Source organism: Parambassis ranga, chromosome 22 (genome assembly GCF_900634625.1).
Source record: "Parambassis ranga chromosome 22, fParRan2.1, whole genome shotgun sequence".
Classification (NCBI taxonomy): domain Eukaryota; kingdom Metazoa; phylum Chordata; class Actinopteri; family Ambassidae; genus Parambassis; species Parambassis ranga.
The window spans coordinates 8,429,794-8,442,542 of NC_041042.1; the positions used below are offsets into that span (position 1 = coordinate 8,429,794).

Sequence of the window (12,749 nt, forward strand, 5' to 3'; positions counted from 1 at the left end):
TGTGTTAACTGTAAGTGGAGAACCAGAGAAATAACTGTGAACAAAAGACTTTATAGATTAAGTGTTGCATTTCCTGTAGTAAGACGTCCGTCACTACAGTTTATTGTTTACTGGCAGATTCCAATAAAACTCCACAAAGTGTACCATTATGAATACTAAAGTGGTAAGAGTAATTATTCACAGTACATCAAAGTCAAGGAGAGATCACGTGAGATCTCCTCTTGCCAGACCTAAAGCTGTGTGCTTGACTGCACCACAGTGGCTCAGACAGATAAAATACCAAGCATTTAGACGTGCATACCGTGTTTCCTTGGACTTACCCAGTGCTGCTTAACAGATCTGTCCCAGAGTGAACAACTCTCAGTGGCCCTTGGGTTGTAAGAGTTTTGGGGTTCAGTGTGAAGCTCTCTTTGCTCAGCATCCTGTTAGCCAGATTCAGGTTTGTCAACTGTGGGAAGTGAAGAAGACATTTGAAAAACCTGTGTACACACAAACGTTACATACATATAATCTCAGAAAAGAATGTGAGCCTTCAACTAAATCACTGTCAGGCTACTTCAGGCTGACATCTCAGCTACTAGTGATGTGATGAACACAATTTGATAAATAAATATAACATTGTCTGTTTCCTTACATCCACCACCTCTGTCTCGTGTATCTGGCGGCTCTAATGTACACACAGCACATGGTACAGCTAGTCTCTGCTCAGCACTAAATCCAGGTGGTCCCCTCCCTCTCATCTATACTCAACAGAGTCTGTTATCATGACTCGCCAGGCCTTATGTGTTTACAACCACATCAGCACTTCTGGAGCGAATGCACCTCTGTACCGCTCTCTGCTACCCTGGGAATTATGTTCAGTAAAATCTAATGGTAGAATTAATCATTCTGCTGTGGTGTTTTATTTACTTTATTTCCTCCTGTGCAGTAAATGTCCAAAGGGAAAACTGTAAAGCTGCCATGTCTTGTATGACATAAAAAATGCATCAGCATGTTGTTATACAGCTGCAGTTCTAGTTGAGCCTGGTAGACGTGTCTGTAAGATGTTTGACCAATGTGAATAAATAACTACTACAATAAATCTTATCACATAAGGTATAGTCACTATCTCCAGTGTATGTAGCTGCCCTTGCCCTAATCTAAGGTCATGCACACAGGCTTGTATATTTGAGCATTACAAGAGCACCTTATAATGTCTTGGACATAAACATCCATATGCACAGACACTGGGGGGATTCACTATCATATCCATGCATCACAGCACAGGACCACATCCACTTTATTGATGGTGACTGTGCCTGGATCTACTCTGTTTTGTGTTTTGTATATGTGGGCTAGCATGGGAGTGAGTAATTACTTAAACCTTAGAGGTCAGTGGTGCAACAGGGTGTTGTTCATGTTTACAAAGTCCTCCATTTAGTCCAGCAAGTGATTTAATGACCTCAAATCTGAGTCCTAAAAAACCCTAAATGTACTCTGAGCCTTTAAGTGCTGAACACTGGACTATTTTACTTAGAAAAATAAGCTGCTGGCATGCCCAGGATTAACCACCCACAGGAAATACAGCAAACACCTTTCAGATAGACAGAATAATGTACAGTCGAAAGGAAGCCATAAAACTGCAGTCTGTGTGGTCTGGTGCCATCACAAAAAAACTTTGACATATCCAGTGAGACAGCAGAGGAGGAGGGGGGGAGAGGAAAGGTTGAGGGGCTCCCTAAACTGAAGGCCAAACCTCTGGGGAATATAGGAGAAGGTGGTGATGGAGCCAACGAAGCTGCCACTCCCCTGCTTAGTGCCAATTTGCCACATTCCTGTATTTATAAGCATCAATTACCACAAAAAATGGCTGCTTGTTAAGTATCAACAGAAATCACTCCCCCATGGTGCATCTGATAATGAGACCTCACACAGAGCTGACGCTTGATGCGGCTCACCACTGTTTAGGCCAGCCAGCCTTAAACTCCAGTTCCAGACCCACCCCCACACCAGCTCCAGCCCACAGTCTGCAGGCGAGCTGAGGGCTGAAGGATGAAGGTGAGTAGTACAAGGCAGCAGACCCTCCGGCTCCAACAGGTCTGCTGAATGAATGAGCAGCTAGAAGCCGCTGATCAGCATGGGGTCTGAGCCAGGTTTACGCATCAACACAGAGAAATATCAAAGACCTCACAGTAAGAGACTACTGCAGAGGGGCCACATTCTCCTTCCTTACAAGAAGCATTACTCAGATAAGCTGCTTAATAACTCAACTCTGTTTCTTATTTAAAATAGCTGAAGCTGTTGACTCTATAGGGGTATGAAGCATAATAAACATACGTGTTGTGTCAGCAGGTTTAGGTGGTTGGAGCTGGCATGATGGCGAGCAACCTTTTTGTCTGCCAGCTTCTGCAGGGCTGAGATGAAGGCCTGCTGATTACACTGGGCCTGGGCAGACAAAGCGCTTAGCTCCCTAAAAGCTCCTGCTGAGTTTGACTTGAGCTTACTGGAACTGCTCCTCCTGATCACTGAAGAAGAAAAGCAAAAAAGAGGTGAGAACATAACAGTGAATCTGATTTAATACAACAGCATGTAGAGCAATAAAGATTACCTTGGCCTGCAGATGTGGGTCTAGAGAGCTTCTGGCTGTAGATGTGTGTGGCATTTGGGATGGAGGAGGCTGCTCCAGAGCCTGACGTGGATGAGGTGAAGGACTGAATCCTTCTGAGCACTTGGGTTGATTGGCTTGTGTTCAGTGACTTTGAGCCTGGGGGCCTCACTGTCCCCACCCCTTTTGGAGGTTGTGTGATCACAGGTGCAGAGGTGTATGCAGGAGGGTCAGAAAGGGCCTCAAGATGGCAGAAGTGAGACTTCGCCAAAGACTGTATATATGATGGCGGCTGAGGTGGTGGCGGCGGTGGCGGACAGTGAAGAGGCAGGGATGCAAGATTAGGAGAGCAGTGCTGCAGATGAATGTGCGTGCAGTCTAAGGAGACAGGAAAGCTGGAGCAGTGCTGAGACGACTGGACATCTGGCTGGGTTTTACCATTTCTAACCTCCGCCTGTTGGTCTTCAGGCAACATACAGACAGAAGACTGACTCTCAGCGGCCTTGATGTCTGGGTCACTGCTGACTTTTCCTGTGGAGAGCGAGGATTCTGAAGCACTGGAATCCTCTTTGGCCACAGGCAGAGCTGTTCAAAGGAGGAAAGAAGCCAGAGCTCCTTTATCATCAGTTAGCCATTCCTCAGCTCTGACACACATTTGTTTTCCCCACAATGAGTTCTAATCATCCGGAGCTGACCTTTCCTTCACCCCAGATGACTCAGTTTTTATTTCCTTCCCTTTTTTTGGTTATAAAACTCTAAGTGATTCCTGTTTACTGTGCATTGATGATAAAACATTAAACAGACTTAGGTAAAATCTGAGGGAACTTACATTTGGAATTCTCACAGTTGACTGAATCTTGATTAACTTCATTAACATCTTTGTTAACACTTCTGACTTTTGTTCCAAGGAAGACGGAGGCTGATTTATTTTTTTGTGTATAGAATGTCAGTACCTCCTCCAGATCGTTCTCACTGTTAATAAAACAAGAGACAGGACATACTGTAAATGTGAATATCAGACTGACATCTCTCTAGTCAGTAGCACACAGTACATTAAGCAAGTGTGCTTGCCAGTACACTTACCTTGCTGCAGTGATGTACTCTTGAAATACTTTGGGGTTAACACAGTGCTTCTCTGTGTCATTTTCCAGTTTTTTCACCATATAGTCAGTTTCCTTAGAAGATAAGTTTTATTGAAAAAATGTCTCATGTGTTGCAATCATCTGTCTAGGAATTATATTTCTGTAAAAAAACTGAAGTCTGTAAGGGGGTACCTTGTTGTACCGGTGAATAAACTCCCCTAACTGGTGAGACAGAATGCGTCTTCGGTCTTGAAGTGGTAACTGGCGGCTGGGCAAGACTACCTTCATGTCCTGCTGAAGGTTACTGGCTGCTCTTCTCAGGAAGCGAATCACCAGCTCCTGTGCAGATAAAAAACATACATCAGATAGCTCTTACTATCAGTGCTCTGGATCACTGACTCATCACACCACGTGCACTTCCACTCCTTCCAAATGTACTTGAAATTTACAGCTCTAGAGATGTATTTGAGTTTGCATTGATTTTCCTACAGGTATGATGATTCACCATCAATGCAAACTTTTCTGTCAGACTTGTTTTCCTACTAGGTGACCACAAATGCATCACACTCAGCGACTGCTTGCATACAGAAATCTGGCGTATACACATATGTGTAAAAAATGGAACAACGCTCCAGGGTAGGAAAGCACAATAATACTATACTATACTACTATTGTATATACTACTATATATAGTATACTACTACTATATAATACTGACAGATATGACCAACTAACTCAATATTACGCGTCTTTTCTTCAGTATAATTTCCTGCTGTCTGTGATGAAAATATGATTTAAAAAGTGTTATAATTGCACCATTTGGTCGTTGTCCCTTTCTGGCCAAGCTGGGATGGCGTTGGCTCTGCTTTCTTCTAACAGTCTTTGCTGGACTCGCTGCAGGTAAGAGGAAAAAGCAATCCGGGCCTGCACTTTACTGAAGAGGAAAAGAGAGAGAGGGAACATCAACAACTGCAAAGGCAAAACAACAGATAAACAGCAGTTGATAGTAAGATGATATGCACTAAGTTCTCTCTTAGTTTGCTTTGAACTGACAGTAAAGAATTTTTTCAGCTGGAAGCTCTGATATCATTTACAACAGAGAGAACAAGCAGTTGTACTCATTCAACTTAGTGACATATCATCCAGAAAAAGAGAGAAAACAAAAACAGGCATGTATCACTTTCAGCCAGCAGTTGTTAAAACATATGTGTATCTTGTCTTGCATCAGTATCAAAATGATGAGCTGTCTCTGTGGCCCAGGTGAACCTGGAAAGACTACTACTGTCAGAACATTACAGCTGAAAAAAATGTTTTGGAAAAAAGCTGTCAAACACAAACAATGATATGCTGTACTATAATTTCACAGCTTCGTGCACAGTCCTGGCAAGCTCTGAAGGAATGTCTACAAACTCAGACTTGCTATTGTAATTCCTACTCAAATTATAAATTCAGGCACACGTTTAGAATAAACAGGAGACTGTGACCTTTGTTGATGTAGCAATGTGTATTGTATTTGTATGTGTGACAGTGTATAGTTTTTGGAAATGCCGTTTATCATTACAAAATGATTGAATGCAGTAAGCAATGAAGATGGAAGCAACAGCCAACATGAGCTGCAGCTCAGAATAGAGACTGACCTGAGGTCCCAGCCCTGCTGAAGGATGTTGAGCAGGTTGACTCTGGGCCTGGCATTGTGCATGGCTGCCTCTGAGCTGGACAGAGACTCACTGTGGCAACGCTCCAGTGGTGTGGCCACTTGTTTTCTTTGCTCTGCTACCAAAGGCTTGTGTGAGACTGGCTCAAGAGCTCGTTTCACGTCCTCTCCTTCCCCCTGAACACACTCCTTTCCCCGATGACTGCCGTTCTTGGTTGGGGAGGCCTTGGATTCCTTCCCTGAGGTATGCAGCAGTGCAGGGAAAGACAAATGTCAGTTGCATCACTGGCACACACACACACACACACACACAATAGGCTTTTTATTGTTTTTGCAATGAAATGAACTCATTCAGAGTCATATTTGGCCAACCTTACTGTGACACAGGGGAGTTATTTATTGGAACCAAAAGTGCATTAGTGTATGATGTTGTCCTACTTAGCTACACTCTTTTCTGTTTTCTCAACAGAGGCAGAAAATATCAACCCTACCCGATTTTTTCTTCCCTGCAACAGAGCGGCGAGTCAGGTGGCGCTGTCTCTTCTTTCTTGTCTCAAGAGACAGCAGCTTCCTCTCATACTGGACAGCGTGACAGTAATGGACTGTGTCCACCTGCAGCTGCACATTCCCATTCACATTCCTGAGAGACAGAGCAAGACTTGTCAACGCAACAACAATAATGATTTATATGCATATCATCATCAATTACAAAGCAGAAAAATGGCTGTAAATTTAAACTTTTACTTAAGCCAGTTCTAGAAAACATTAATGTGGCTCATCCAGCCAGGACAGATGCTGATGATGGTCCAAAGCAGAGAGCTTACATGGCAAACAATAACAGCAACTGAGGTCGTCTAGCTACAACCTTCTCCCTGATCTGGCTGCCTAATGAATATGGAAAAAACCTTGATGGGCTAAGCTGGGGACAAGTCCTTGGTCAATATGATGCAATGGTCAAAGCTGTGGTTGAAACTTGAAAGCCCACACTGATTCAAATAAACTGAATGCATGTTGTTTTACAATAACAAAAAATGTGGTTCAAAATAAAGGCACAATTCATCTCTCTTTCCCAAAATCGACACCACAATGCCACATAAACATTGGCCACGTGCTGGAAAAGTTGACTTCTACTGCTTCATCTTTTCAGCTGCTCCTCTCACCTATCCAATTGAAAGACCAAACAAACGCCATGTTTGAATCCAAGCGTTTCCACAAGCTGATGGAGAGTTTTATTCCCCACTCCCGACCACAATGGAAATGCTTACCTTCCATGGAAAAGTCTGGTTGCCAGCATGAAATTCATTGATGTCTTGGACTCCAGATATCCACTGAGAGAATAAGATAATGAGCAAATTACAATAATCATAAAGACAGTGGGCCCCAAGGAGCATCGACCTTCTTATTTTGCGGCAAATGTGTTAAAATGAGGGTTCTATGATATTGCAACTCTGGAAGCAGCCACTATTAAGTGCACCAATAATTCCCCAGACCGCACAATGATACCCTTTTAAGAGAGCCATGAATCTAATCAAGCAACAAATCCTCATATAGGAATAGAAACTGTAAGCACAAAAAATGGATTTCCTCTCTAAATTAGAGGTTCAATATAAAATCACTGTGGGATAAATCCTATGGAACATAACACAGGGAGATCTACCTTCTGACAACTAATTGCCAGCCATACTGTAGTCTGAGTCATATGGTTTGACATTAAAGCATTTTTACATGATAAATCTCTACTAATCTGTGTACACTATCAGTGTCAGTATGTGGAGAACAAGTGATCTGTCAGATTACCTATAGAGTTCCCATGTATCGGCAGTGGGGAAGATCCTAATGAAGCCTCCTCGTCTCTCATACTCCTCCTTAATCCTCCTCAGCACTTTTACCTAAATAAAACACACATTTAAAAAAGTTGAAATACATTAACCAACGTTATACATTTTGTCTTTGTTAAAAGATATCACACTTTAATTACACCACATTACCTCCTCAGCTGTCAAGCTCAGAGCGCTGACTCCTTGGCTGTGTTTAGCTCCTTGCTTTTCTTTTAGCACCTCTGCTTCAGGGTTACTGGTTAATGTGGGCCTCTGTCGCTACAAAAAAGTAGTAGAAAAGTATTTCAATGCATAAATTTGGCAATGTTAAAACAAATTGGGTACTTCATAATCGGAGTGAGTTAAATTATGTTTAAAAGTTGTTAAAAATCTAAAATGTCTGGCAAAGAAGCTGGCTGTTACTTGTGAAGTGTAATTTTTCAAGTATAATTCATTCCTATGTATAAATGGAAAAATTACACCACAGGTAACAGAAACCACCCTCTCTTCTTTTCTCCCCGTCACAGAATGAGAGTATTTTGTTATTCATTGGCATTCCTGGCTGTATTCCCGCTGCATGCACTACCAGGCTGTGACTGACAACTCTGGCATGCAGTTTGGAACTTGGGCCAGAAAGCAGGGCACAACCCCACGGGATCGCATACAAAATTTGTCATCTAAATAGCAGGGGGATTATATTTAATTTGCCTGACGCGGTTGGGGGGATACAAAGGCAGCCAAAAAGTGACAGGACCTAATCCCTTAAAAAAAATTCCCAACTGTTGCCCCGATCAGAGTAAAGGGGAGAGGACAGGTTCTCTGTAGGCCCCTGGAGTTCCTCAGCTGCTGCTGTGACAGCCCTGGTCCAGGGTTGGGCATGATTTACCGTAGGTCTTTGCTAATGTAATGAAGTGCCTTTTAAAAATATAGCAATAGGAATCAATATAAGCAATCTATCTGTCACTATGAGAAATAGTAATGCCACATAATCAAATAAGCAAAAAGCATTAAGCAATTTCTTACCAGTAATGTAACAGGCATCAGGGAATTGCAAAGGAACAAGGCAAAAGAAGATTAATATGTCTGAGTCAGGACAAAACTTACCACTTTGCTGTCTGCTGTGGCTGTCGCTGCAGAAAAACGTTTCTAAGAAGCAGTGGGTGAAGACATTGCAACAGCATCACTGTTTAATCGTTATGAAGGCGCACTCAAACAACATGTAAACCACATCAACATGCAACAATGAAACACTGTTACTGTGTGTCTAATCGGATCGTTTACACAATATAAGGTGGAGCAGAAATCTGTCCAATTAAGTGATATCCCTCCAGCAGATGCTGCGCCAAATCCTGGTGCAGTAGTCGAGTTGAGAGAGCCAAGTGCATGTTAGCTGCTGTGGCATCATTAAGCAACATGGCCTTGTGAGAGCATTAGTCACTTGATAAAACAATAAGCCAGAGAAAGTGTAGCACTTACAAACTGAAGTCACTCAAACACTGTAATTACATTAGCAGTTGTTTTGCATTACAGTGAATTTTCCATGAGGGTAAGAGACAAGCTCAATGGCAGTGGCAGGAATGTACTGTAAGCAACACAGAGATGAAGACAGGAATGGGAATGTTTCACCGGGGAAGGGTGAATGAGTGCAATACTTGGCTTGCTACTCTGCTCTGTGTGCATGTGTGTGTGTGTGTGTGTGTGTGTGTACATCAGTGTCCACTACCTGTGTTCTCTGGGCTGCCGGGTGCTTGGGGCTTGGGTCCAAGGTAGCTCGATCAGATCGTGACTGTCTCGACAGGGGGTCCTGACACACAATGCCTGCGGGGACACAGGAGAGCCATGAAAGGGGTATATTAATGACATCAGGTCCTAAATATGTTACTCATTCCCATGATCTTCACTATTGCATCACCTCTGAAATGCTTGTGCAAGGAAACCATAGTACAGAGAACACAAGGGGACACAGAGGCAAAGGATAAAATATCATGCAAAATCGAAGACATACATTAGCTTAGCTTTTAGCATTTAGACTGGAGACACAGCACAGGGGCAAGGTAATAGTACTGTAGAAAGTGAGCTGCTCAACAAAAAAAATGTTTTCCCCCAAAGTCCACAGAGATCATATAGCCAACATTTAAAGCACATGATTAGATAGTATAAAAGCTTAAAAGTTATGTATACTTGAGGATATGGCTGTTTTAGTGACAGGGGTTTTATCAAGTGCCACAATCTAAGGGTCCACCAGTATCAGCTTCTCCTAGACATCACTTATTTGCTCATTTTTGTATTTGATTCATGTAACTGTTGAACATGTATACAGTTCATGTAACTGTACTTTAGGAAAATATGTCAATGTTGTCACAGAGACACACACTTATTCAAAAGTTTGTTAAAACAAAAATACTAATGTGATGAGTTTTAGATGTGTCGGTATGCTGGTTTTATGTTTTTTACACAGTCACACCATGCAGTGGACTTTTCCACCACTTTACATTTAAGAGCATCATGCTGTAATTCCCATCTTTTAACGAGATGTTCCAGGCCTGTCGAATGTGCTTAAATCTGTGATGTTCTGTTTATTGATTCCCACACTCCCCCAAAGCTAACTAGTGGCCACAGTGGACTGCTGAAGGAACATGTTTATGTACTTGCACTTACACTTGGGTTGAATAAAGTCTATTGACAGCTTGGAGCTGGAGGCTATTTGTTCTACCTCATCCAAGCCGTCAGGTAAGAATCAGGCCCCTGCCTCACTCTTGCCTCAACACAGCAATTATTACAAACATGGGCGACACAGAGCTGACAGCTACACGCAGGCAGAAAATGAATGCTAATGGAATGCTGTCATTATTTACAGGTCTGGGATGCAGCCCAAGTGTTATCAGCCAACAGCGACTTTGTTTGGTACATAATGGATGTGCTATGTTTTACATGCCACTGCTCATTTTCCCCAGACCCACAGTAACGTCTCAGTCCAAAGATAACTGGCAATTTATGATTCTACTCTTTCATTTAATGAGCCGGAGGGGAGGGTTTCAAGCCACAGCATGGCCTAGGCTAAGACGCATGCACACTGGCACACACGTGCACGTAATAGCCATTCTTCTAATATCACTAGGCGGAGACCACAGATAGACATAATGGTTCAGTGCCAGTTTAGATAGACGCCTGCTAATCAGTGATCTCTGCGCATAATGTGAATGGTAATAAGGATAATGCAGAGGATTACATGAAGTTCAAATAATCAAGAGATGTGTGCCTCCTTTTTTCTAAACATATTACATTGCATCAACAAGGAGAAAGAGAGACAGGAGGTTTTAACACTATGTGAAGGTGGTTCAGCTATGAGATTCTTCTTGAATCTTTTTGTTTTTCTTGCATAAGAATTAAATAAATAATGAGAGGGGAGTCATATGATGATCTCTGCCTTGGGCTAGGCTTAATGACTACAAAGTAACTGGTGCCTATGTTGATAATTCAGGCTGCAAGTCATTTAATGTTAATTAATGAAGGCTGCGGTTTATTCTGTCAACACTGGAGCACCCATTATGAAGGCACACAGCTATTTTCAGTGGTTTGCGTAAACACAACTTGTGGAATGCAGGAAAACATTAAGCATTAAACAATAGACAACTGTCTCCACCAGCTTGAAACCTGCTGCTTACAAGGATAGCCAACTAAGCTATTGCTTTGGAGTGAAACGGGGAAGAAAATACAATTACACACATACTTACATACAATTTTTATATTAGCATCTACAAAATTAACATTTTCCCCTTAGTTATATCATTTTCAAAGAATGGTTTACAAATTGTGCCTTACTGGAACTCAATATGTGGGTGTGCAAAGGTCAACTTCCTACTTTTGATGCAATTTATTACATCAAGCAAGATGTACTGATTACAACATGTGACCTAAATATCTGTGAAGTTACATCAAAACTGTGGAATCAAATATAAAGGCATTGTTTCAGCATGCACTTACCCACAAGTGAAAACATGTCTGCAATCATGCTGGCCTTTATCTTTAGATCCAAGGGTGCATCACTGTAAATAAGCAGAAAGACACAAACTTGAAAAATACACATCAAATGGAGCAAAATGAGTCAACTGTCAAAAAGATACAGATTTCTTCTCTGACCTTGACTACGCACCCTTGTAGGAGGAATAATAATCTAGCTACATCTCTAGCCAGATGTTTTCACATCACACAGACTCATTTCTTTCAGGGTAGCACTCACTTTTTTCATGTGTTTTTACAGAAGGATATGGCAATAGAAATAGTTACATTGTCAGCAGGAGATTCTCTTGAAATAACAAACAAAAGCCTACAAGTAATTGAGTCACTCACCAAGCCAGGGAGGGAGAAAGGTTCACCTCTAACAACCAGGGTTTGAGGTTGGAGTCGATGAGCACATCAAAACCATACAACTCTGCAGAGGGAGAGACAAAATGAATCAAAAGGTTTTGGCCGCAGACGGGGAAGTCAGCAGAGACAGACAGGATTAAAAAAGCTTGAATATCTGCTCGGTGAAAATAAAGGCTGAAGGGCATCAAAGTCACAAGTGTTTCCAGGGGTTTATCACAGCCCCATTATGTGGCATTTGGCAACACAGGCTGAGTCTCTGCTGTTGATTACATGCATGTTATATACCAAATCATTCAAGAGAGAAACATTCACCAATGCCTGCTACTGAGGGATTGGCTCAATTGCATTAACTAAGTACATACACATTTCATCTGTCATGACTCTGCTTACGTAAGATGGCAGATCAGAAACAAAGTGCGGCTATGAACATTTTCATACATGGAGTCAATAATTTTCTCATGACTAGAAAAAGTCTACATATGTCACTACATATTAACAATAAACATAGAGTCCTAATGGCTACCAGAAAAGGCTCCAACACTACCAGGAGTAAGCATCTTGGCCAGCTGGAATAATAAATCCAGAAAAATAAAGTTGAGCATGTCAAGGTATCTCCCAAGTGGCAAAACCTGGGGAATTACAAAGCCTCAGGCAGTCAATTTATTGTATATATTTCAGTCCACTTAATAGCCTTGTGCTGAGTGACATAATAAAAGCCTTCTACAAAGTGGTCAGGAAGTTCCCTGTGTAAAAATTCATCCATTCTATCCCAATTTTCTTTCTTGATTCTATGACTGATATGGCTCACTGCGGCCGGGTCGGCCCTTTGTGACATATGAAAGCTGCTCTGGGGAGTGTCACCCTACAAGGCAAAGACCCGTCGGCCCCAGAAGCAGCGTGCAGGGAAACCACAGTATTTAACAGGGACGGGGTAAAGCCCAGCCAAAGAGCCAGAGGAAAAATCCTTCTAATGGCACTTCAAAAGAACAGACTGTGTTGAGAATAGGCCAGGGGGGTTGGAAGTTTCAAAGCTGCCATAACCAGCACTGTTTGTTCTAGCATCTCAGGTCAATGCCAGTGTTAAGCATACAAAAGCCAGCATGAGAGCAAGGAATGGCTTGATACTGCATTTAATGTCACACTGATGAAAGTAAGCAGGGGTTCTAGTTTAACAGATGCTGAATGAAAACAACTGGTTGATATTTATAAAGATACTTTACTTATTCTGATGTAAATGTAAAGGT

The 12,749-nt window shown here is 42.1% G+C and overlaps 1 protein-coding gene across 3 annotated transcripts in view; it reads right to left on the minus strand.

Moving 5' to 3' along the window:
• The window catches only part of ttll5 (tubulin tyrosine ligase-like family, member 5), a 41,294-nt gene that overhangs the window by 15,625 nt on the left and 12,920 nt on the right, over nucleotides 1–12,749 (minus strand). The window contains exons 13-28 of one of the 3 annotated variants that reach the window (XM_028394684.1): nucleotides 11,488–11,569; nucleotides 11,122–11,183; nucleotides 8,861–8,955; nucleotides 8,242–8,283; nucleotides 7,309–7,416; nucleotides 7,118–7,209; nucleotides 6,586–6,648; nucleotides 5,812–5,960; nucleotides 5,304–5,559; nucleotides 4,483–4,600; nucleotides 3,859–4,005; nucleotides 3,668–3,759; nucleotides 3,414–3,556; nucleotides 2,588–3,169; nucleotides 2,317–2,504; nucleotides 321–448 (exon numbers count right to left, since the gene is read on the minus strand). In XM_028394684.1, the coding sequence (XP_028250485.1) occupies nucleotides 321–448; nucleotides 2,317–2,504; nucleotides 2,588–3,169; nucleotides 3,414–3,556; nucleotides 3,668–3,759; nucleotides 3,859–4,005; nucleotides 4,483–4,600; nucleotides 5,304–5,559; nucleotides 5,812–5,960; nucleotides 6,586–6,648; nucleotides 7,118–7,209; nucleotides 7,309–7,416; nucleotides 8,242–8,283; nucleotides 8,861–8,955; nucleotides 11,122–11,183; nucleotides 11,488–11,569 (2,347 nt within the window). The remainder of the gene's footprint in view (nucleotides 1–320; nucleotides 449–2,316; nucleotides 2,505–2,587; nucleotides 3,170–3,413; nucleotides 3,557–3,667; nucleotides 3,760–3,858; nucleotides 4,006–4,482; nucleotides 4,601–5,303; nucleotides 5,560–5,811; nucleotides 5,961–6,585; nucleotides 6,649–7,117; nucleotides 7,210–7,308; nucleotides 7,417–8,241; nucleotides 8,284–8,860; nucleotides 8,956–11,121; nucleotides 11,184–11,487; nucleotides 11,570–12,749) is intronic. The other 2 variants (XM_028394686.1, XM_028394685.1) reach the window with 2 other exon arrangements.